Raw genomic sequence first — 24640 nt, 5'->3', positions numbered from 1 at the left:
AATGTCATTTCTGATGTTGGAGTGACATAGGAACATATAAGTTGAAGAGGTTTCCATGGCATCATGGAGGTTTCGGATTACTCAAGCGTTATTATAAACACGAAGTAGTCGTAATCGTTTTCGTATAAATTCTGATTTATTCCACTCTGATATCGTACAGAAAGAACCTTTCGAGTTAAATCACATGCCCCTAATATACACACTAAATTTGATATCCTACAATTGTTGTCATGTGCTCTCTTTGTACAAACAAAACGAAAAGCGTGACGACTTTGATTACATAACAAATACGCGTGACTGTTTATGACAAGCGTTTCGCGGGAAAATTAAGTCATTAAAGATCGGTCAGTCTTATGTTTGACTAATTTCTTTTTGAGTCCTCTTAGCATTTCCGCGATATCACTTTGCTATGCTAGTTGCAAAAGAAGAGCAAGATTTTATCAGCAATTCTTCAGCCGAGAACTACAGAGCTTTACTGGCTTAGATTTCTAAATTAGTAACCGATTCAGCCGAGAAAGCCGCTGACCAACAACTGAGAGAAATAAAGAAGTTTAGAAGAAAAGAACCGAAGTCATTTAAGCGTAAAGGAAACGAAATTCAATACAAATTCAACGTCGAGGAAATATTCGTTGCTGCTGATATTGTCATTCCATTGAGTATTTCCGTTCAAGCTAACGGTTTAAAAAGAGACTTATTTTGGATTTGAGGCATGTTGATTTGCATATATCTGAACAGAAGCTTACAATCAAGAGTGCCTTTTTCAAAAGTTATTTTGCTTTTTCCTTTGATTTAAAAGCAGGCTATCACCATTTTGATATTTTTCCGAATTGTCACAAATATTTGGCTTTTTCGTGGGATTTTTGGCACAGGGTATGTCAGACATTTTCAATTTACGGTTCTGCCTTTTGTGCTTTCTAGTGCACCTTTTATTTTCACAAAGCTTCTCAAACCTATGGGAACCCAGTGGAGAAGACAAGGAATTCCAATCGCTATATTTTTCGATGACGGCATTGGGGCGGGTTCCCCGTTGAATTCTGCTAAGATTAACAGTTCCATTGTTCGCGCAGATCTTTCACACTGTAGCCTCGAAATTCACAAAGAAAAGTTCAATTGGGAGCCCGAGAGAAAATTTTCTTGGATTGGCTATAATCTTGACGCTAAAACGAGGCTCAGTTTCGCGAGCTGTGGACCCCTAGCTGTGGAAATGTCACACAAATCATGACCAGGAATCTGTAAAATCTTTAACCTGGAGGGAAATGATCACCTTAAAAATTCGCCCTCGATTCCTTTGAAGGTCGTCTGGTCGGTCGGAGAGTTCGCTACAACACAGGTAAAAAAATGTGGATGCGTTTACGTAGGATTGGCCATCAGAGAACAACTGGCTTGTCCTACCTACCGCACTCGTTGGTTAAGTGTTGAGTCATATGAGTGACTGTAAGGCAGTTGGTTCTTTAATCGTAACTATGTGGAAGTCCGCATATTTTCCGCCATTACTATGTGGCGATGATGCGCATTTCAATTTCTTTGTAAGGGATTGGCTGTTTCTCTCTCTCTGTTTCAACAAATCGAATTTGTTCATTAAAGGCAAAGCAAAGAACAAATTGTTCGGTACCAAGGCATTCAAGTCACGATGCTTGGCGCTTCGTATTGATTTTGCAGGTAACAATTTTCGCTCCTCTTTAAGGAGCGTTTTTGTACCTCCCCTAATGGCTATTGTATGGCTTGCCAGTCTTGTGTACCTTGAGGTGTCGATGGTCTTTCCGAATCGTGACTCATCGAAGATTGTATTGAAGTTTACGTTTCTTGACTGAATTTCTAGTATGTTTGTTGTTAGTATTTAAAGCATATTTTGGTTACAGTTAAAGCGTGTATTTTGAAGGAGATTGTGCAGATTTATTTTGTATGACATGTTCGGTTGAAGACTGTGTAGCCCCCTGTTGGTGTTTGGCTGTATTGTAATGACGCCCCTCGGTGGAGCTATATGTTTGCGCATTGTTTGGCTGTTGCCTAAGAAACGCAATGCGTGGGACTGCTTAGAACGAGAACATTCGACCGGTCGCTGACAATGTCTTGTTCCTGCTGTTTCATTCGCCATTAGTTTCTTGTTCAGAGTGCCTACACCAGAGATGACGTAACCCTCTTGTTTACAGTCCCAGCGAGTGTGACTTCTCCGTTGTTTTCTCATCGACTCGACTCAATTCAGATCTTAAATTCCCTCAATCATGCTCTTTGTTTGCCTCCCTTTTTTGTTTTTCTTTCTTTTCCTTATAAATGTGTTTAATAATAACCTGTGGCATTGCCTTAGCGAGCTGAGTGACCTGTCACTGAGAAGTCTTGCATCCAGACTGGAATCAAGTGTCCTTACGTCGAGAGCACCAGGTACCACCGAAGCCTACCGGAGAGCTTTTCTTTGGTGGAAGGAGTTTGCCAGTTCCAAGACGGAGATTTGTGCGTTTCCTGCAAATTTAGAGCATGTGGCTTTATACTTGCAGCATTTATTGGACACCACCTATTCCCACTTAGCAGTTGACTCTGTTATATATGGAATACAGTGGGCACACCATTTGGTGGGTTTACCTTCCCCTACAGACATCTCGATTATCCATGCAGTTAACAGAGCGGCTAAGAGAATAATCGGCATTTGTGTTCATAATAAGAAAGAGCCAGTTTTTCCAGACATGATAAGGAAGCTGTTTGAGAAATCCAACTTAGATAATTTAATTGAATCACTAAATGTATGTGTTTTATTCTGGTTTATCGGCTGGTTTCTTCCGAATTGAGGAGATTCTTCATCTTAAATGTGGAGACATAAGTTTTCGCAGCGACCACAATACTATTAACTCTACTATTAAAATTTTCAGGCGTTTTTAAGTGAGGTTGAAAAGTTTCCTGTCGAGGCAGGCCATTATGTCTTCAAACTTTCTTCAATTGCAAGTTTAACTGATTAGGTCACAGACTAGTATCTATTAACAAACCGCTAAGTTATTCATGTACAAGAGATTACTTTAAGTTTAGCTTTAAGAGGCTAGTCCCAGATATTTCTCTATTTAGCACACATTTCTTAAGAGCTGGTGATGATTCTGCTGCGGCTAATGCTGGTGATCCAGACAGACTTTTTCAGAGACATAGACGTTGGAAATCTGTTTCCGCTAAAGATGGCTATGTTGACGACAGTTTGATTTCACGTTTGTCAGTGTTAAAAAGTTACGTGTTTAATTCTGTAATGTTTACTTTTAACTTCACATTTTGCCTTTCTTTTTCTCTATCAGGATGCGTATACTTGAAGACTGACTGACTGGTCCTAAATAAACTTTTCACATTGAATGTATCGTTTGAGTGCGGTCAAAATATGTAATTTCTGACGTTTGAGTGACATGGGAACGAATTGGTCAGAAATTAATATTCTGATGGCACGTGAAATGTTTGTTTTTTACACCAAAGTCTTATTAATGTTCGTGTATCCAGCCTCTACACGTGATAGCAAGATTTTGTTCTCTCCTCCTGCTACACTGTTGTCATCATCACTCTGTTGTGCTTGTATTTTGAACATCAATCCAAAAGATTCTTTCAGATGCCTTAAAAATTGAATGCTGTAAAAGAGTTGATGATAGTATTGAGAAAAATTTGAAAAATTACTGAGTAGAAGGAAAACAATAACATTCATGACGAACCTACTGTGTGTCACCACCAACCCGTCCCTCCCCTCCCTCCCCATGTACTCAATGAACGAGCGCTTTTCATTCAACTATTCTAGTTTTCTAGTCACTATATTCCCACCAATAGAGTAGCTTTATTTTCTGTATAAACCGTGTTTATTCGATTAGATGGCCTGGTGTTTATTAAATTTCTAGCAAACAATATTATGGCAACTGAAAATCTGAATTAAAAAGAAAAATCTTTCAGTGCTTGTCTAAAAAGTCATTTTTTATATCGTTCTCAACTTCACAATGTTTATGTTAATACGAGTACTATTGCAATACGTATAAAATGAATAAAGATCTAATGCTTTCTCGACATCAGAACTGGTACATTCGAAAGAATTTGTGCTTGGCTCACTCAAAATTTCCAACCGCTGTTGAAGCACTGATCGCAGTGTGCTTTTTGAGTCTATTATTGAATAAACGCCGCATCATAACGCACCGTCGATTCGAGGGCGGCGTTTATTAATATTTCTGCTCTAAAACGCGGCGTTAATTCGAGGGCGGCGTATAATCGAGTAAATACGGTAAACACACACACAACCCACAATTTCTCCAGTCGCTCTGACGAAGGGCTAAAGCTGGAAGCGTCAGCTTGGAAACTATTGATGGTGGCCAGTTTACGTTATCAACTCAGTTGGTAATACTAATAGACCATAGAAAAGTCAAATTGACCATATAAATAATGAAAAGTTGATCATATAAAAAGTCGAACGGACCATCTTAGTTGTCCCATTAGTTGACAATGCTCATTCATTTACGATATTTTGTTGAGATGTGATCAATCATATCATGCTTTTGGTTGGTGTTTGGAATAAAGAACTTCTTCTCAAGTCTAAGCTACACTGTTGAGGTAAAGTATTTATACAGACAGCAGTCTTCATGTACAAGGCCTTATTATTATTCAGGGGTCCACTGAGGTGAAAAGAAAAATAAAGAAGTAGAAGTGTAACATATATGAGTACAAATAAATTTGACTAAGACTAGGAAAACAGTCTTAAACAGATAGTTGTGTTGAGTATGGGTTCCACTGTTTTTATGGAGTTTCTGTGATAGGCATCATAAAACTGTCCCCCACTCCTGATCCACTTTAACGCAGGTAATTATCATTCTTTAAAATGAGAAGTGATATGGTAACTAAAAAAAATACCAGAAGAAAAAACCAAGACCTTGTGACCTCATCAGTTTAAGCTAAAGATATCCTCTGTGCTTTTCTAGCGAGCGCGAGCCGAGCGTGGGTCGAACCAGAAACGCGCGAGGCGCGGAGGGATTTGGCTACACAGCAGTGCTTACAGGGAGTTGAGGTAATCAAATGTTAGTTATTACTAATGTAGTACAGATGTAAGATATGTGACTCCCACGCACCAAAAAAAAGTGGAGCGTCAAGAATAATAATTGCTTGCATAAAAGAGGACGAAGAGTGGGGTACAGTTCATGATTCCTATCATTTGCACTCGGTTATTTTTAGTTGCCATATCACTTCTTACTTTTAAGAATAATAACCAATCCACAAAAAAATGTGTTGCCAGCCGTGACTGCTATCAGTCACGGATGGCAACACATTTTTTCAGATTATATTTAAACTAGGCTTTTAATTGTCTGCTCTAGATGTAAGATTAAGGAAAGTAATCGGTTATTTTCGTCACGACTAAATCAGGGAATTTTCAAGTTGTCTAGTCTGTTTCTTTAGCATCTTTCAAGCAAACAGAAGTAAGCGTTAGGTGAGCGCTATGGACGAAAAAGAAGACGTTCCTACTCTATCGCGTGTTTAGAAGAGTATTGTTCAGGGTGCCAATGTTTACTTCAAAACGGAAATTGAACAATACTAAGTGTATTGTCCAGATTAAAAGGGAAATTTCCCTTGCTTAAGTGCGTTTGACTTTTAAATTTCACGCCACATTTCTCGAGAACAATGAACTCTTCATTGCATAGGCATTTATTACGGGTTTAAAATTTGTGGTGAGAATAACAAGTCATAACACGTCAACCAGTCTACGGATAAATTTCGAGTTGCAGTTTCGCGGTTCATCCACTAATCAATGAGATAATAAGTTTGTGTGTCTGCCATCATGATATTTCTCGCTCTAACTTGAATTTCGAGGTAGGTGAGTAACATTTTTTTTCCTACTACACCTTTTGTTGTTTATTGTGAGAAAATACGCATTCATTTGCGTGAAAAGGCGAACAATTGCGTAAAGTTACATTCATCAGCGACAAAAAACGATCATTTGCGCGTAAATCAGATTCCATAACGATTTTTTTCATTTTGATCAACATTCAATAACAATTTTGGACATTCTTATGCGTTAATCGTCAACAAAAGAGAAAAATATACTTTAATTTCCGCTAACCTTCAAGTCATCAACGCCATCTTGAATGCCAGTAAAGACAGTATACAAACATTATGGTGCAGAAACCATTCATTACTATTTTTACCACACTATCTGCAATTCAACAGCATTCCTGGACGGCATTAGTGTGAATAGGACAATCATTAAAGCGCTTGTACGAACAATTAAGCGGATTTTGTATTTAATAGGCAAGTATTTATTTTCAATTAAAACCCTATTTTTCGTTAAGTTCATTCGCTTCGTGAAAGACTTCTGGCCGCTAGAAAAATTCCACGAAGAAACCAATCGAACAAAATTGTACTTTCAGTGAGCAAAAAAATGGTCAAGGAAAACTCGCTAGGCGCTAAGGCAGATTATTTCTAACTGTAAATGCAGTTATCAATTAAAAATGCAAAAAAAAAATTGGTGTCATAAACACTTTAATGGGTAACTGACGGCGAATTCCCCCCCCCTCCTTTTTTTGTCCTTATACATTCCTCTTAGATTAAAAATCCTAAATGAGCAATTAAATAAACGATATGTTGTGCAAAACCAAATTTTCTAGAAATTTTTTTTGACGCTTAATCGACGGCCATTTTGAAAACGTTTCGATCTGGGTCGCGTGATATGATACGTCACACATGTGTAAGGCAGTGGAAAGGGTCATGTTAAGACCTGAAAGTAACAACTTCGCACTCGCCGTCAAGCCGCTACCGAGCAGGGAAAAAAACTTTTCTTTTATTCTGGTACAAGCCACCATTAATAGACTGAAATACAAAGTAAGGAATAAAATACTTTTCTCTAAAAAGGTTGAATTATCGAAACGTGACGAATCGCGTATCTGTATTCAGAACCACAGATAAATTGCATGCCATGTGCCATGCCAAGCAACGGTCAAAAAAATTATATTATTTTTTTTCTCATGAACATTATTGCGTCTGTTTCTTTAAGAAACATTTTTTAGTCCAAGCCGAAAAGCATGTATGTCACTGTGACCTCCAGCCCATCGGTTCGAGAGTGAGCGTGACATAATTGTTGTCACGAATTTCGGGAGGTTTTGATCTGGTGTCGTGAACGAAACTCTTCTTCTACGTTCCGGAAATGTACAAGATTGAGTCTTTATTTATCTTTTTTTAAAGGAGACTTGTGAACAGCACAAAGAGAGGCTTCTTGCTCTTGTAACTTTTTGTTTATTTTTCCAACTCGTTTCGTCTCTAACTGAGACTTTTTCAGAGACGGTTGCAACTAACATTGAACAGCATGTATAGCACATACGTGTCCCTAAGTATGACTTTCTGTGGAAGTGAATAATAACAGAAACATGCTGTGAATCGACATTACAAGAAACGCCTTGTTGTGAGCGCCATACTCGAGTGTTGCTTCTCATTTGCGACCGGAAACATGATGAAATAAATCTTGTCTGCAAGGTTTCAAAGGTTACTCGCAATAAAAATGTACCACTGTCAGTTGAGTGAACAGTAAATTACTCACGCTCGTTTATCGTTAATAAAACGAGCCGACAGCCCGAGAGAGGAAACCATTAAGACACATATTATGAGACTGCCTAGCATCAACAATGTAAAACGCAGTGTCTTGGCTAAAAAACCGAACCGACACAGTGACAAATCGTGCGACACAAAATAACAAGCATGTAATGTTTCTCAAATTACGACCTGAAATTAATGAAAACAATTTATACGTGTATTCACGCTCAAGTTATTCAAAACTTTACCACTCTTAGCCGCATTGAAATTTTATAAAAAGAACGGAAAACAACAGGATTTCAAGCGAAGAAAACGAAGACCAGGTAAGCGCTGTGGAGTGATGCTTATAACAATGCAAATGCAGAAGGAGTTAGCCCTCACCAGTTTCCAGCTAATGAAAGTGTGCGGCGACAGCGGATTGCATTTGTTCGAACAAAAAGAGAACCTAATGGTTGGACACCAGGTTTGTGTCACATTTCTCCTACTCCTGGATGCTGCACAATGGATCTGGGTTCTACCTGCAGCTGTTCCTCTGTAACAGCCTCCAAATTTTTATTTTTCACTGCATGTACTTCTTGATAGCAGTTGTTTTCTTTCTCGCTGCACAGTGATTGGCAAGTTTCACCAAATTTCATCAAATTCAATACAAGAAAACTTAAGACCGATACAAACGCGTTGAAAAGTGGATTATGTGGAAAAGTACTCTAAAAAAGGAATCCGTTCTATGCTATCAGTCACAGATGGCCACAGACCTTTTCAGATTATATTTAAACCAGGCTTTCAATTGTCTGCTGTAGTCGTAAGATTAAGGAAAGTAACTGTTATATCTGGCTAGACTAAGTCAGGGAATTTTGAAGAGCAGGCGTGTTTTTGAGTTGTCTAATATGTTTTTTCAGCATCTTTCAAACAAGAAAATGTTAGTTTTAGGTGAGCGATATGGATGAAAAAAATGTCGTTCCTTCTCAATCGCTGGTTTTGAAAAGCATTGTTCAGGGTGGCCATGTCTATTTCAAAACGGAAATTGAACAATTCTGAGTGTATTATGCAGATCAAAAGGGAAATTTTCCTTGTTAAGGTGTATTTGACCTGTAAACATCACGCCACATTTCTCGAGAACAATGAACTCTTTATTGCCTGGGCATTTAGCATCTTAAGGGTCTAAAATTTCCGTGTGGTATGAATAACAAGTCATAACACAACCAGTCTCCAGATAAATACTGAGTTGTATTAAAGTTCATAAAGCCTACTGAGTTGTGTTCTCGCAGTTCGTCCAATAATCAATTAGATAATCAGTTTGTGCGTCTGCCATCATGATACTTCTCGCTCTAACTTGAATTTCGGGGTAGGTGAGTAACAGTTTTTTTCAATTTCCCCTCTATACTTTTCATTTACGCAATTGTTCGCTTAATGCGTATATTCTCGTAATGAACGGCATAAGGTGTATTAACGAAATAAAACAACAACAGACAATATCGATGAAGGTCTAAGAAACTCTAAACTTTGTTAGACTTGGAACAACACTCAATTCCTGATCACTGCTCTCAGTAACAAGATTTGACGCTTGACAGTTATCATCTTACGTACTAAGCATGTTAAACTTTTAAGCCGCTTCTAGTATAAATAAAATGCAATCTTTTGTAGCCTACCACTTCCTGTTATCATCAAATGCACAAAAATTTGTTTCTTCGTGCTTCATGTTCATGCGATGCAAGTTCGTAATCCCATTCATTAAGGATATCTTATAGGAAGTTACAACAGAAAATATTGAGTCTTTGGCGAGTTAAAAGAGTTTGAAATTTCATAACCATGTAAAGCAAATTACCGTGAAAGTATCATATCAGACGTGAAGTTAATTCAAACTGTTCCCTGGCAAAGAAAACTCTGTATAAAGTGGAGTTGGGGGTTTGGGAAAAACGCTATACCAAGCTTATTGAAGTGAGTTTTTGAAGGACTTTAATCACATTCATCTTATGGCGTCAGTCTTCGATTTCTCGGTTTCCCCATTTTGAGATACAACATTTGAACCTCGAGAAGGAAATATTTCAGTTTTAATTACAAAGTGCTGGGACTTTGCATCCCAAAAGAAAGCAGATTCAAAGCGTACATCTATATTTTAATATAAAGAGACGAGTTTTCAATTTGCTTCAAGTTAATTTAGATGTGTAGCCAATTTTCGTATCCATGCCGTCATGCTCAAGTAATAGAGCCAGTGTGCATGTGCGATTAAGTGTTTATTTAAATGAGAACTACATGACGAAAGAACCTTTTTTCCTTTTAAAAAGGAATTTTTGGTCGAGGACAGCTATCTCCTGAGCTAACGCCGAGCATGGCTCTACAGCCTTTCACAAACGAGCAGCTGAATTATTTCAAATTTGCCTCCATTGTCCTCAATGAGTTCGCCATTGCTTTGCGTCAGACGTTCAAATCCATGTGGGACAACATGTTTGGACATCGTCCCGGGTATCAACTGTGGGATGACTCAATGGTAGTAAGAAATTTGTTTCTCGCTGAAGAAGGTGGAAAAACCGAAGTTCCTACACACATCTCCTATGAAGAATGGGATTGTACCGCCCTGTTCCAGGCTACCATCTATGCAAAGTCCTTCGCTATGCCAGATAGCAAAGGTCATTACAAGACACTTGGTAAACTGTACGTAAAGCACCATAAAGTACCTCTTGGAAAATTCCATCCATCTGTTGTGAGTTCAAGTGGAAATACAGCGGAAACGTTTGCTCTCGCGATTGATCAGCTTCGACTTTTACGAAACTGGCTTTGTCACTCAGACAAGTCAGAGATTGATAAACCAACCTTTGACCAATTCGTGCAGCTCGCTAAAGAAGCATTCAAAGCTCTTCGTATCGTGACAGATCCCATTGATGTCATCGGTGGATTGACAGAGTCTGACTTTCCCACGAAAGAAGTTCGCAAATTGGAGGAAAGTCTTAGACAGGAGACCAAATCATATATCGAGTGTCTCGAAGAAGTGAGATCAGATTTCGACAAATTAGTAGCACAGGGGAATGCTATAGAGGAAAAAGTTGATGACCTCGCTTTGAAACTTAACATGCATCAAGATCAAACAGGTATAAAGTAATAAAAAGCTTTACAGGATTTTAAGATTGAAAACAAAAATTTTAAGATGGATTGCGGCAGAGTCTTAGAAGCACAACTTTGGCAAGGATGGACAAAAAAGACAACAGCATTCTTACTCTGTACTTTAGTAGTAATATCTTAACGGGGTAACCTCGAGTTTTCGCAAAAATGCTTTGCACATGTCTTGGAAATCCTTTCTTCCTCCTTGAGTTGAATTTCTTCTGTAATCAGAGTACCACATTGAACAGTCTGTTATCTTTTATTTCAAAACAATTTGTGCAAGAAGTAAACCACACCCACTTTATTTACCGGCATGGCGACTCTTGTGGGATTTTAAGATTACAACTTCACGGAAAAAGCAAGAACATTATGATTAAAAGCTGTATCCATAAGACTTGATTTTCTACATTTTTCATGTTACTGTAAAATGTACCGTTTTTCATGATCATTATTTTTATTTGCTCTTCAAACTAACGACATGAGCTCTTTTATAAATGCATCAATTTGTTTCTTTTAAGATTCAAAGCCATTCCTTCCACCATCAAACCTTCCTTCAAAGGTTCCACACTTCGTTGGCCGTCAGAAAGAGTGTGAAGACATCAGCCGTCATTTAATTCCCACAAGTTCCCGGATCGTGTCGATATGGGGCTCGCCTGGTTTTGGTAAAACTTCTGTGGCAACTGAAGTTGGACATCAACTCCAAACTGGGGGACTTCCTGTATACTTCTTCTCGATGCGAGGGCTTCTTTCAAAAGCAGATCTGACCACGAAGCTTCTGAGCTTCTTTAGAAGACACTCCACAAAAGATCAAATGCCTCAGCGGATGTCCATAGAAGATGAACTTTCCCTCTTTCTAGGCGAAATTTCGGATGACTTTGTGATGATTCTTGACAATGCCGATGAATTACTCGAAAGTGGAGCACCGAATGTGAAGGAGGATTTCATAAACCTTCTGGAAGACATTCTTAGTCAATTCAAAAATTTAACATTTCTTCTTACCACAAGGGAATCTCTTGAATATATAAATGTGCATTTTGAAGGCCATCAAGCAGTAAGAATAGGGCCATTACACGAGTCTTTCGCTCAAACGTTGGTCGGCGGACTACTTCCAGAAGCAACAGCGTCTGACTGTTCGAAAATTTCGAAAATCTGCGGGTTCGTACCTTTGGCCATGAAACTGTTGTGTTCCTCCTTTACTGAAGATAATGCTCAGCTTAGTCAATTTTTAGATGGCTTCGAGGAATTTATAGAAAGTAACATTTTCGAGCTGTTGGACAATCCAGATTATCCAAGCAATCTGCGATTGAAGCTCCTATTTGAATCCTCTTTTCAGAGACTCTCTATATCAGAGAAAGAAGCGCTGGTATCACTTAGTGTTCTTTCTGGAGATTTTCACCACTCGGTTGCAACAGCTGTTATGGGTATAAAAACAACTCTGGAGGCCAAGAAAATCTTGCATAGGCTTCGGAGAAAATCCTTCCTCGACTCTAGCTCCAAAGCTGAGTCATTTTCTATGCATAAGTTGGTCCTCTCGTTTGCAAGAGAAAGAGGTCAAGATGAAATGAAAGAAACCATGCTGAACTCCAAAGCACGTTTGTCTGCATTTTATGTCTCTCTTTTCGAGAAGCTAAATCAACAGTTTTTGACAGGACAATCCATGCAAGCATTCGTTGATTTCTATGAGGAGAAGCAGAATATTATTCAGAGTCTTCTGGAGAGCTGCTCCGATCTTGAGACTTGTGACGTTGCATTTAGTGTCCTGACAAAAGCAGAAGTTTTTCTAGATTCCCTTTTCTGGTGCGAGGGAAAAATCATTGACAAAATTTACGATCACGCGACCAAAAAAGCTCAGGCGTTTGGAAAGAGTGTGTTCTACAGTCAGTTACTGGTGTCCTTGGCATTCGGCGAAGTGACTTGGGGGATACATGGAAGATCGATGACGCTGCTCTCTAAAGCCGAAGGCCTTTCTTTGTCGGCAGATGATAAGAGAAAAATTCTGTGTTATAGAGGCATCTGTCAACTAGTTTTAGGGAAAATAGACGAAGGAGCTCAGAACTTACAAAAAGCTCTTTGCTTGATAGGTGACAGCCCCGAAAAGCGAATTCTCAGAGTAACTGCAATGCAAATTCTTGTTACTTACCTTCTTTTCAAGGAAAAGAAAGAAACTTCCCTTGAGCTTTACACCAAAGCCTTACATGAATGCAGAGCATTAGGAGATACCAGTCTTCTTGTTATTCCTCCATTGAATAACAAAGAATTGAGAATGATCCAGACAGATATCCCGAAATCAGATGTTACAACCACTCAACCACTTAGATTAGAAGTGATTTCCGTTCTTAGCAAAGCAACAGAAATGTTCTCTGATAATGAGACAAAGCAAGCAATAAGTAAATCTGTGCTAAAGATGTCAAATCAAACAGAAAAACAGATCCTCCCACATTCCATTGGTTTATGGACCTTCCAGCGCAACGTCAATGGGACACTTAAAAATGTACTCAATAATCCCGAGGAAGCATCAAAGTTGTGCGACACTTGGATCAGTTATCATAAAATGATCCTAAACCAAAGTGAGAAAGTTATCCCAGAAGATATAGATAAACCCAACCAGATTCTTGATTTAAATTTGCATCAGGAAGGATTATTAAGAAGCTATTTGGACCATGGCCACGCGCTTCAACACATGCAAAACTATTCTGGAGCCATTCAGTCCTTTCAACGTGCTCTAGACGTCGCAATAGGACTGTTTGGGGAAAAACACCCTGACACAGCTAAGACTTACTTTTCTCTCGGAGTAACGCAACATGCCTCAGGTGACTTTTTGTCAGCACTTCAGTCCAAAAAGCGTGCTCTTGACATAAGAGTTAAACTCTTCGGGGAAGAACACCAAGACATAGCTCATAGTTACCTTAATCTCGGAGTAACGCAACATGCCTCAGGTGACTTTTTGTCAGCAATTCAGTCCGAACAGCGTGCTCTTGACATAAGAGTTAAACTCTTCGGGGAAGAACACCAAGACACAGCTCATAGTTACCTTAATCTCGGGGTAACGCAACATGCCTCAGGTGACTTTTTGTCAGCACTTCAGTCCAAACAGCGTGCTCTTGACATAAGACTTAAACTCTTCGGGGAAGAACACCAGGACACAGCTCATAGTTACCTTAATCTCGGAGTAACGCAACATGCCTCAGGTGACTTTTTGTCAGCACTTCAGTCCAAACAGCGTGCTCTTGACATAAGAGCTAAACTCTTCGGGGAACAACACCCAGACACAGCTGCTTGTTACTTTTTCATGGGAGTAACACAACAGTCTTTAGGCGATTTCTCGTCAGCACTTCAGTCCTATCAGCGTGCTCTTGACATAAGAGTTAAACTCTTCGGGGAAGAACACCAAGACACAGCTGAGTGCTACTTTTCCATTGGAGTAACACAACATGCCTTAGGTGACTTTTTGTCGGCACTTCAGTCCAAACAGCGTGCTCTTGACATAAGAGTTAAACTCTTCGGGGAAGAACACCAAGACACAGCTCATAGTTACCTTAATGTCGGAGTAACGCAACATGCCTCAGGCGACTTTTTGTCGGCACTTCAGTCCAAACAGCGTGCTCTTGACATAAGAGTTAAACTCTTCGGGGAAGAACACCAAGACACAGCTCATAGTTACCTTAGTCTCGGACTAACACAACATGCCTCAGGTGAATTTTTGTCGGCACTTCAGTCTAAACAGCGTGCTCTTGACATAAGAGCTAAACTCTTCGGGGAACAACACCCAGACACAGCTGCTTGTTACTTTTCCATTGGAGTAACACAACAGTCTTTAGGCAATTTCTTGTCAGCACTTCAGTCCCATCAGCGTGCTCTTGACACAAGAGTTAAACTCTTTGGGGAAGAACACCAAGACACAGCTGAGTGCTACTTTTCCATTGGATTAACACAACATGCCTCAGGCGACTTTTTGTCAGCACTTCAGTCCAAACAGCGTGCTCTTGACATAAGAGTTAAAGTCTTCGGTGAAGAACACCAAGACACAGCTCATAGTTACCTTAATCTTGGAGTTACGCAACATGCCTCAGGTGACTTTTTGTCAGCACTTCAGTCCGAACAGCGTGCTCTTGACATAAGAGTTAAACTCTTCGGTGAAGAACACCAAGACACAGCTCATAGTTACTTTAATCTCGGAGTAACGCAACATGCCTCAGGCGACTTTTTGTCAGCACTTCAGTCGGAACAGCGTGCTCTTGACATAAGAGTTAAACTGTTCGGGAAAGAACACACAGACACAGCTCAGAGTTACTTTAACCTTGGAGTAACTGAACATGCTTTAGGGAATTACTCGTCAGCACTTCAGTCCAAACAACGTGCTCTTGACATAAGAGTTAAACTTTTTGGGGAAGAACACCCAGACACAGCTCAAAGTTACTCTAACATTGGATCAACTCAACATGCCTCAGGCGACTTCTCGTCAGCACTTCAGTCCGAACAGCGTGCTCTTGACATAAGAGTTAAACTCTTCGGAGAAGAACACCCAGACACAGCTGAAAGTTACTTTAACCTCGGAGTAACACAACAAGCTTTAGGGAATTACTCGTCAGCACTTCAGTCCGAACAACGTGCTCTTGAAATAAGAATTAAACTGTTCGGGGAAGAACACCTAGACACAGCTCAGAGTTACTTCAACCTTGGAGCAACTCAACATGCCTTAGGCGACTTTTTGTCAGCACTTCAGTCCAAACGACGTGCTCTTGACATAAGAGTTAAACTTTTTGGGGAAGAACACCCAGACACAGCTCAGAGTTACTTTAGCCTTGGAGCAACTCAACATGCCTTGGGCGACTTTTTGTCAGCACTGCAGTCCGAACAACGTGCTCTTGACATAAGAGTGAAACTTTTTGGGGAAGAACACCCAGACACAACTCAAAGTTACCATAATCTGGGGGTAATACAATATGCCTCAGGTGACTTCTTGTCAGCACTTCAGTCCGAGCAGCGTGCTCTTGAGACAACAGTTAAAATTTTTGGGGAGGAACACCCAGACACAGCTGAGTGCTACTTTTCTATAGGAGTAACACAACATGCCTTAGGCAATTTCTCGTTAGCACTTCAGTCCCTTCAACGTGCTCTTGACACAAGAGTTAAACACTTCGGGGAAGAACACCCAGACACAGCTGCTTGTTACTTTTCCATAGGAGTAACACAAGAGTCTTTAGGCAATTACTCGTCAGCGCTTCAGTCCCATCAGCGTGCTCTTGACACAAGAGTTAAACTTTTCGGGGAAGAACACCCAGATATAGCTAAGTGTTACTTTTCCATCGGAGTAACACAACATGCTTTAGGCAATTTCACGTCAGCACTTCAGTCCAAACAGCGTGCTCTTGACATAAGAGTTAAACTTTTTGGGGAAGAACACCCAGACACAGCTCAAAGTTACTCTAACATTGGATCAACTCAACATGCCTCTGGCGACTTCTCATCAGCACTTCAGTCCGAAGAGCGTGCTTTTGACATAACAGTTAAACTCTTCGGGGAAGAACACCCAGACACAGCTGAAAGTTACCTTAACCTCGGAGTAACTCAACATGCCTCAGGCGACTTTTTGTCAGCAATTCAGTCCGAACAGCGTGCTCTCGACATAAGAGTTAAACTTTTCGGGGAAGAACATCCAGACACAGCTGAAAGTTACCTTAAACTCGGGGTAACACAACATGCTTTAGGCAACTACACGTCAGCACTTCAGTCCAAAAAGCGTGCTCTTGAAATAAGAGTTAAACTCTTCGGAGAAGAACACCCAGACACAGCTCAGAGTTACTTTAACCTTGGAGTAACGCAACATGCCTTAGGCGACTTTTTGTCAGCACTTCAGTCCAAACAGCGTGCTCTTGACATAAGAGTTAAACATTTTGGGAAAGAACACCCAGACACAGCTCAAAGTTACTCTAACATTGGATCAACTCAACATGCCTCAGGCGACTTCTCGTCAGCACTTCAGTCCGAACAGCGTGCTCTTGACATAAGAGTTAAACTCTTTGGGGAAGAACACCTGGACACAGCTCAGAGTTACTTTAACCTTGGAGTAACTCAACATACCTTAGGCGAGTTTTTGTCAGCACTTCAGTCCAAACAGCGTGCTCTTGACATAACAGCTAAACTCTTCAGGGAAGAACACCCAGACACAGCTGCTTGTTACTTTTCCATAGGAGTAACTCAACATGCTTTAGGAAATTTCATGACAGCACTTCAGTCCAAAAAGCATGCTCTTGAAATAAGAGTTAAACTATTCGGGGAAGAACACTCAGACACAGCTCAAAGTTACTTTAGCCTTGGAGTAACACAACATGCCTCAGGCGACTTCTCGTCAGCACTTCAGTCCCAACAGCGTGCTCTTGACATAAGAGTTAAACTCTTCGGGCAAGAACACCCAGACACAGCTGAAAGTTACTTTAACCTTGGAGTAACACAACATGCTTTAGGCAATTACAAGTCAGCACTGCAGTCCGAACTGCGTGCTCTTGAAATAAGAGTTAAACTCTTTGGGGAAGAACACCCAGACACCGCTCAGAGCTACTTTAACCTTGGAGTAACTCAGCATGCCTTAGGCGACTTTTTGTCAGCACTTCAGTCCAAACAACGTGCTCTTGACATAAGAGTTAAACTTTTTGGGGAAGAACACCCAGACACAACTCAAAGCTACTTTAACCTTGGAGTAACACAGCATGCTTTAGGCAATTACTCGTCAGCACTTCAGTCCTTCCAGCGTGCCCTTGACATAAGAGTTAATGTTCGAAGAATTTTTGCAACAGTATTTCTAAAGTTGATACTTTGTTTATTTCTTTTCTATTACTTAACTTACTGCTTTTGGAACTAGCTCAGACTGAGTGAAATGCTAGTTACCAGCATATAAAGGTGACACTTGCTAAGTTGTCAATCTTCATGCATCGTCATCATTTCTCACTTAGCGAATCACGTTAAGTTACGAGAAACGGTTGCTGCATGCTAAGTATGTACTTTCGAGATGTTTACACTTTACAAAATTATTTTCTACCTTAAATTTCTTACTCTTACGGTCAAGGTTGGGCAAGACAGAAAAAAGATTGACGATATGAAAATTATAATGAACTTACTGACGGAATGAATGAACTTACTGACGGAACTAGAGAGAAAATAGCCTTCGAAGACTGTTACATCACAGAATAAACAGAAAATACGGAGAAGAAAGGGTGTGCCGAAGGTACTGCTTCTGAAAGGGCTAACTGCTGTTTGTGTAAGTTACCTAACTATAAATTCAGTGCGGAGGATGAAAAGTATTAGTTGTTTACACCTTTAACCACCTTTAAAAATAACAGAGGTGTCGAACGTGCTAAATCAAAATTTTAGAAATATTTTCTTGGTCGGGAATTCAACATGGAGTTAACCTAAAAACAAGAATGTCAAAGGAATTAAAAATATGAGAGGGGTTATTTCCAGGAAATTCCTGTACGAGATCAGTTTTCATAGGGTCATTTTCTTCGTAATTGAACATATTTTCCCAACATAATGGAGATATCCCAATATTTAACCACAATTTGTAGGTTACGTAGAAACATATGTTTTCAAGTCAAATTTCCGACCACAGTAAGAAAAGATGACCAACATTCTACCTGTAAGATGGGACCGCCAAAGGCTAAGAAAACCACCTGAAAGAATAGGAAATGATCAACTTGCTTATTATAACTTTTTACTGAATGGCCTATGGTAATACATTATTTACATTAATTTTCCCAACACCAAGATAAGGAAACCCTTAGATTTTTTCAGATAAGACAGATCTATTTTTATCGTTTAACATTAAACTATTCGGGGAAGAACACCTAGACACAGCTCAAAGTTACTTTAGCCTTGGAGTAACTCAACATGCCTCAGGCGACTTCTCGTCAGCACTTCAGTCCTAGCAGCGTGCTCTTGACATGAGTTAAACTTTTCGCGGAAGAACACCCAGACTCAGTTCAGAGTTACGTTGATCTCGGAGTAACACATAACACATGCTTTCGGCAATTTCTCTTTAGCTCTTTTTGTCAGTAATTCAGTCTTTTCAGCGTGCTCTTGACATTTGGGGAAAACACTCAGACACAGCAAAGACTCTCGGAGAAACACAACATGCCTCAGGCGACTTCTCGTCATTACTTCAGTTCCATTAACGTGTTCTTTGACGTAAGGAACGAACTCTTCGGGGAAAAACACTGAGACACGGCTCAGGGCTAATATACTCTTGTAGTAACACAATTTTCCTTACGAGACTTTTTGTCGGCACTAATCTTTTTGGCATTCCTTGCAAATGAGTTTAAGTCTTCGTGGAAAAGCACGCAGATAGAGCAGTGAGTCAGAGTAGCACAAACATATCTGGGCAACTCTACCTCAGCTGCGTGTTAATCTACGCGGCGTGCACTTAATGACTTTAAGTGTAATTACTGAAAAGCGCAGCTTTTTTTTGGGTCCTGCGTATTAGTCGAAAGCATGTCAATCATTCCTCCACAATGAGGATAAAAAAGACATTTGAAAATTTATATTGTTTGTCAGAGTGACAAATGATAGAAACTTCAGCTTAAAATCTCTTTACGGTGGCCAATTCACATGAACAACTCAGTTGATAAAAACCAAATGATCTTGTTATACTCCTGCACCGACGCAGCACCACAGTTTCTCTAGTTATTTACTCCCTTTAAAGATAAAACCCAGTCGAGAGACCCCTTCCTTTTCTGTATGAGAGTAAACCCCAGTCCCTGGAGGAAGGAAAGTGACATGGATTTGCATAAAATTAAATGGTGTTGTGTAACCTTGAATGAACCATTTAGTCTTACAGTTTTTACGACTAAAATAAAAGATTTTTAACTTTATCTCAATGTTTTATTGCAGAAACTTCATCAAAAACACTTCATGCCTAACTCCTTAACTCCCAGAAGTGATTAACACGTAAGTTCTCCCTATAATATCCATACATTATCCAACAAACAGGTAATGAGAATATTCAAAGTTATCAGGTAGAGTCAGTTGTCTTGATCTAACACCAAATTCTTGTAACTAAGTTAAAAGTAAAAAGGGGAAGCAGATAGAGGGGAGAATTAACAAACAGATCTTGGGAGTTAAAGGGTTAATCTGAGTTTATTTGAGTTAAAGACAAGTTTACATTGGCTTTAAAATATGAAAAAAAAAAAAAAAAAGTCCCCACCCCTCAGACCCTGTCTCAACACGTAACATTTTTTTCTCATTTAAAGTTTTAGAACATGCACCTAAGGTTAAGGACATAAAAGATGTGGGAATATTTTTTCTTTACAAGCGAGTTCCGTTATCTGAAATGGACACTAGCACAAAAGCTTTGAGGTATTGGGCATTCCAAAGATCTTGAACAGACTAACAGTTACAGCAATGCACAGACAAAAGTCTCTTAGTTGCAGAATCAAGGTCTCAATATCTCTGACCCCTCTACTGTTAGTTTTCTACATCATAGTCTTGTTGATGTTCGTGTATCCAGCCCCTACACAAGATAGCAAGATTTTACTCTCTCCTCCTGCTACACTGTTGTCATCATCACTCTGTTGTGCTTGTATTTTGAACATCACTCCAAAAAATTCCTTCAGCTGCCTCAAAAATTGAATGCTGTAAAAGAGTTGATGATAGTATTGCAAAAATTTTAAAAAGTTGCAGAATAGAAAGAAAACAATAACATTGATAATAAACCTTCCTTCCAACTCCTTCCTCTCTTCCTTTCTACGTCACAGTGCCTCTTCCCTCTTTCTTTCTCACTCTCTCTGTTTCTCTTCCTTCTCCCTCCTGACGTCAAGCAGTTAAAAACATCTTTCCAAACAACACACATCAGATCATAACTCCAGCAAACAGAAGTTTGAGTGAATTTAATTAGTTTTTTCATTAAGAGACATTATCAAATACTTACGTATATGGAGTCAGTGGACCAGTGAGAATTTTAGAAACATCCCTTTGTCCCAGAATCGTGTAAAGGAGAACAACACTCTGATGGTGAGAGTCAACACAGCCTCCCTATCAAAGGAGAAAGATAAAGAATGGTGGTGTGTTTCATTTCAGAGTATACAGCTGCATTTTAAATCATTGTTTTAAAAGCTAGTAAGAGTGTAAGCATGATCATCAGCTAAGAGTTCTTAATGAAGTGCATTTTGATTGGGTGTCATAATTCCAAAATAAAGCAATCACAGCAGCCAATCAGAGTGAAGGAACATATCAGGAGCCAATGAGGGATTGAAGTTTAAACACCCAAACTGCCCAAAGCACAGGAAAACCTCTCCTTTTAATCAGAATAGTTGAGAAACCAGTGTGATTTTTCTACACCAATCAGAGTGAAGTATAGTAAAGGTGAACCAAAGCAATCCTGCACTAATATCAACACCAAATTGAAATTTTCTTCACTATGAAAAAAAAGATTGCAATTACCCTGTAAATTTCTTCAAGTAACATTTCAGCTGCCTGTTTGCCAAGATCCTCAGGGACAACTGCCTGACCCTCCCCTACTGGGGTAGATGATGTCTGAACACTTAGCATGGCACCAGTAGTTGATTCTGCAACTAATGAGATCCCAAACCCTGGTGACCTGGAGGAGGACATTTTTAATCATGATTATCATTAATCTGATGACTAATGGTGTACCATTCTTATGACAAGAGAACACATTGTATCGCTGGTTTTAAGAGATACTCTAACACTGAGCCACAGAGACCCTATGGGGAGCAAGGCCCATTACCAATTTCATATATGACATGTTTCCTGCAAACTTGTAGGATCAGCAATGTTGATAGCATCACATTTTGTAAATGGAGGAAAGATGGTGAGCTTTAAGCTCAGTAAGGAAATATAGAAAGATAATTTTTTGTCTTACTATGGATATTTACTGCATGAATAGTGGTGAAACATCCTGATTCCCTAGTAAAAAAGTTAAATGTTTGTTGTAAAATGACATACTTTCCAGATTGACCTCCTTTGCAGTGATCTGTATAAATGTAGATATCAGACACAAACTGGGTTCAATACATCACACACTGCATCAACCACTCTATTAGTGGTCTATGTGCAATGGTCTCTGTAACAGCAAAAACGTTATCTCAACAACTCGAAATATTTTTTATTTAGACAGCAGCAATACTATTATTTAAGAGAACTGCACCAAGAGCAACTTTTGGTAAACTGACTTAAAAAGTGATGATGCATAAAAGAAATTGGCTTTAAATACAGGAGCACTGTGAAATAACATGCAGTATCGAAATATGAGAAAAGGTGTGCCTGACAAAGAAAAATGCTAACAAATTTAACAAAAAACACTAACAAGGAGGTATGAAAAAATATAAAGAATGAAAGGAGTCCATACGAATTACATGAAAAATAACTAGCAAGCACTTTGATCTTGCAGTCCCTGTAATATAGTTATAACACTTATACCAAGGGGAAAAGTAAAGGATACGCAAGGCCTCTTATTCTTTTTATCTTACCAGGATCTGTGAATTGTAATGGCCGCAAGTTTCTCCTCACAGGACAAGAGAATACCACCTCCCCTCCCCCCTCTGGAGGTGCTCCCCTTTTCACAATCTGTGACAAAAAAAGTCAATGAAATGATAATACATATATTTCATCATGTTTTGAACAGCTATGTAAATAAATTGCAACAAATTAAAGAAATTGATGTAAAGGAAAGGAGTTCAAATCCAATGGGATTGTCTTGGACATCAACTTTGCCACAATTCAATTGTTTTGGTAAAAAAATATGGCCCCTGTAGTGTTTAGTAAGAATGATCTATTGCAGTCCTCTTTCCTCTACTAAACAGAAAAAAGCACTTTCACAGTACTATCTAACTCAATACTAATTATTCATGTACTTCATCTTCTGTCTTCCTCTTTGATCTAAGCCATTTTAGTTAAGTCTGGTTTATCCTAAATTAAGGGGCACTATATGAGGTATCTAGATGTACCCCTCTCCTCTCTGCTTTAATATTTAAATGTACAGAATTAGAATTGCCTAGCTATTATGGTGATCTTGTTGATTACATAACTTAAATTACTACTTCATGGAGTAGAGATATATTCAATCATGTTGAAAGGGGCAGCTGAGTCATATTATTTAACTTTCTTTCCAGCTAAGTTCACTGACATTACAATTACTGCATGACTCAATCTTTTGCATGTGTTGAGATCCTACTTGGAAAATCATTAATAATAATGATAATTAAATCCATAAATACCAGCTAATGATACCTTTATAACTAGGCCTTCATCAACCACCACAAACTTCTTTACCAGAGGCAGAGTAACTGTTTTAATGATATCAACCTAAAATAACATCATACAGCAATCATTAAATTCTAAGAAAAACACATTTCTCAAAAGTGATCTAATTATGCACCCTTAGACACACTCATTTTCAGTCTTGTTTTTGTCTGCCCCATTAAGTCATATTTGTTTACAAATTCCATTTTAAAAATCTGGCATTTTTGTTTTCATCAAAATACTATGCAACTTTTTTTTCAATTTTCCACTTCACTTGAAGAAAAAAGGAATTTTAAGTCAACCTACATTCTTTGTACTTACTGGTAAGTGTTTCCCACTAAATTTCAATATGGTGATATAGAAAAACATAAATTTTTAGGTTGATTTACATGTGGTTTTTTTTATTAAAAAAAAAACTGAAATATAAAACTGGAAGTTTGATGCTTCTTATACAGGGAAGAAAAATGATATTGGATATGAAATAAGAGTTTTTACAAGACAGAGAGAAACAGAGAAAAATCAACACAAAATTTGAATTACACAGATTTGGTCTTTAGTGTATTTAGCCCTTTATAACCTTACATCAGTATTAATATTTGCCATACTCTTTGATTCTCTACACATTTCCTTTGGTGCTGACAAGAAGAATTTGAGTAACAAATCAAAGCTTCTTATGTTGGTGATCATTTCCAATGTTCTCATGATCTTCATGAATGATACAGCAGTGTTAATGTAAGGAGAAGTTAGAAGCTCATCACTCTTAGGGCTGAAAGGGTTAATTCCTTGCAAGAAACAATTATGATAAAATATTTCTGGCTTACTGTTGGATCATGTCTGTCATTTGTTATTTCTTTCAGAGTAGGTCTGATAGGTTTCTTACAAAATAGTGCCAGCAGCACCACAGCTTCAAGGTAATAACCAATAGATCTTTAAGGATTACAGTCATGTTCAATGGTTCCTCTGGTGAACAGGCCAGGTCTATAAAACTGCATTGTACCTTTGGAAAAGGAAACAAAATAACCAAACATAAGGATAAGATAGCTTTTATGATGAGGCCCCATCAGGATGGAGGGAGGGGAAGGGGTCCAAGTGTCCCCTATAGTACTAATGTTTGGCCTAAATATCCTGTATCCCTTTAATTCCTGTCGTTTATATCCCTGCAATTGAAGTTTATATCCCAGAATATCGATTTTAAATATCCCATTAGATTTTTCTGGAGTATCCCATATCCCTATAATCTTTTAGCCAAATATTCCCTATCCCGATAACCCCTCATAGGGTCTCTATAATTGACATTGCCTGGCCGGGCAGTGCTATCATTACTTAAAATCTTATAAACAAATAAAAACAATTTGCTGATAGATGATCTGAAGACTTACCTGTTTCATTAATTTCTATTCGTGATCCGTTTGTTACCTTGTCCAGGAGCCGTATAAAACTTGCTTCAAAATCTTTAAAGGGTTACACAGACAGCAAAAATTCTCAAATTAGACGGCAAAAGACAAACCTTATTTTATGTATAGCTGAAGTCAGTAGCTGAAAAGGCTGTGATTTCTATAATCAGTTCGATAATGGACGCACCTTCCAGCCCAGGATCGTCTTCAAAAGCTCTTATGTTTTTTCTTTTCACTGATTTACCGCTATGCGTCGCCAAAACAAGTCTTTGTCGGAAAAAATAAGAACCTTCGTAAATCAAATCTGCAGCCATGTTGAAAAATGCACGTGGATGACCTTTCCTGTCATAATATATGACGTACTCTTTTCCTCTGGGTGACGCTGCTGG

At 38.9% G+C, this 24640-nt stretch overlaps 2 protein-coding genes and 2 pseudogenes across 4 annotated transcripts in view; 2 read left to right on the top strand and 2 right to left on the bottom strand.

The window, feature by feature from the left end:
- Positions 1-24640, top strand: part of LOC131787460 (DNA-directed RNA polymerases I, II, and III subunit RPABC2-like) — a 135802-nt gene that overhangs the window by 105320 nt on the left and 5842 nt on the right. The window lies entirely within an intron of this gene.
- Positions 5680-22787, top strand: LOC131790869 (uncharacterized). 3 transcript variants are annotated; one of them, XR_010715925.1, is made up of 5 exons: positions 5680-5799; positions 9795-10595; positions 11124-17860; positions 19489-19545; positions 22089-22787. XR_010715925.1 is itself a non-coding variant. In XM_066159822.1 (3 exons), exons 2-3 carry the CDS (start codon positions 9839-9841, stop codon positions 17462-17464), a joined length of 7098 nt encoding a protein of 2365 aa, XP_066015919.1. In that variant the 5' UTR covers positions 5680-5799; positions 9795-9838; the 3' UTR covers positions 17465-19415. The 3 variants fall into 3 exon arrangements, 1 of the variants encoding a protein (XP_066015919.1); XR_010715926.1 differs by having other exon boundaries at positions 5686-5803; XM_066159822.1 differs by lacking the exons at positions 19489-19545; positions 22089-22787 and having other exon boundaries at positions 11124-19415.
- On the bottom strand, positions 19793-21850 carry LOC136277326 (RNA 3'-terminal phosphate cyclase-like protein; annotated as a pseudogene).
- LOC136277520 (RNA 3'-terminal phosphate cyclase-like protein) lies at positions 21209-24591 on the bottom strand (annotated as a pseudogene).

Source organism: Pocillopora verrucosa, chromosome 12, assembly GCF_036669915.1.
Source record: "Pocillopora verrucosa isolate sample1 chromosome 12, ASM3666991v2, whole genome shotgun sequence".
NCBI classification, from domain to species: Eukaryota; Metazoa; Cnidaria; class Anthozoa; order Scleractinia; family Pocilloporidae; genus Pocillopora; species Pocillopora verrucosa.
The sequence above is the reverse complement of the archived record's forward strand: the minus strand, read 5'-3'. Positions and strand labels throughout refer to the sequence as shown.

Bases quoted from the DNA above. Each gene is read 5' to 3' on its own strand.
- LOC131790869 (XM_066159822.1), top strand. From the start codon at position 9,839: ATGGCTCTACAGCCTTTCACAAACGAGCAGCTGAATTATTTCAAATTT. The intron at 10,596-11,123 runs GTATAAAGTAAT...GTTTCTTTTAAG, and splicing joins CATGCATCAAGATCAAACAG to ATTCAAAGCCATTCCTTCCA.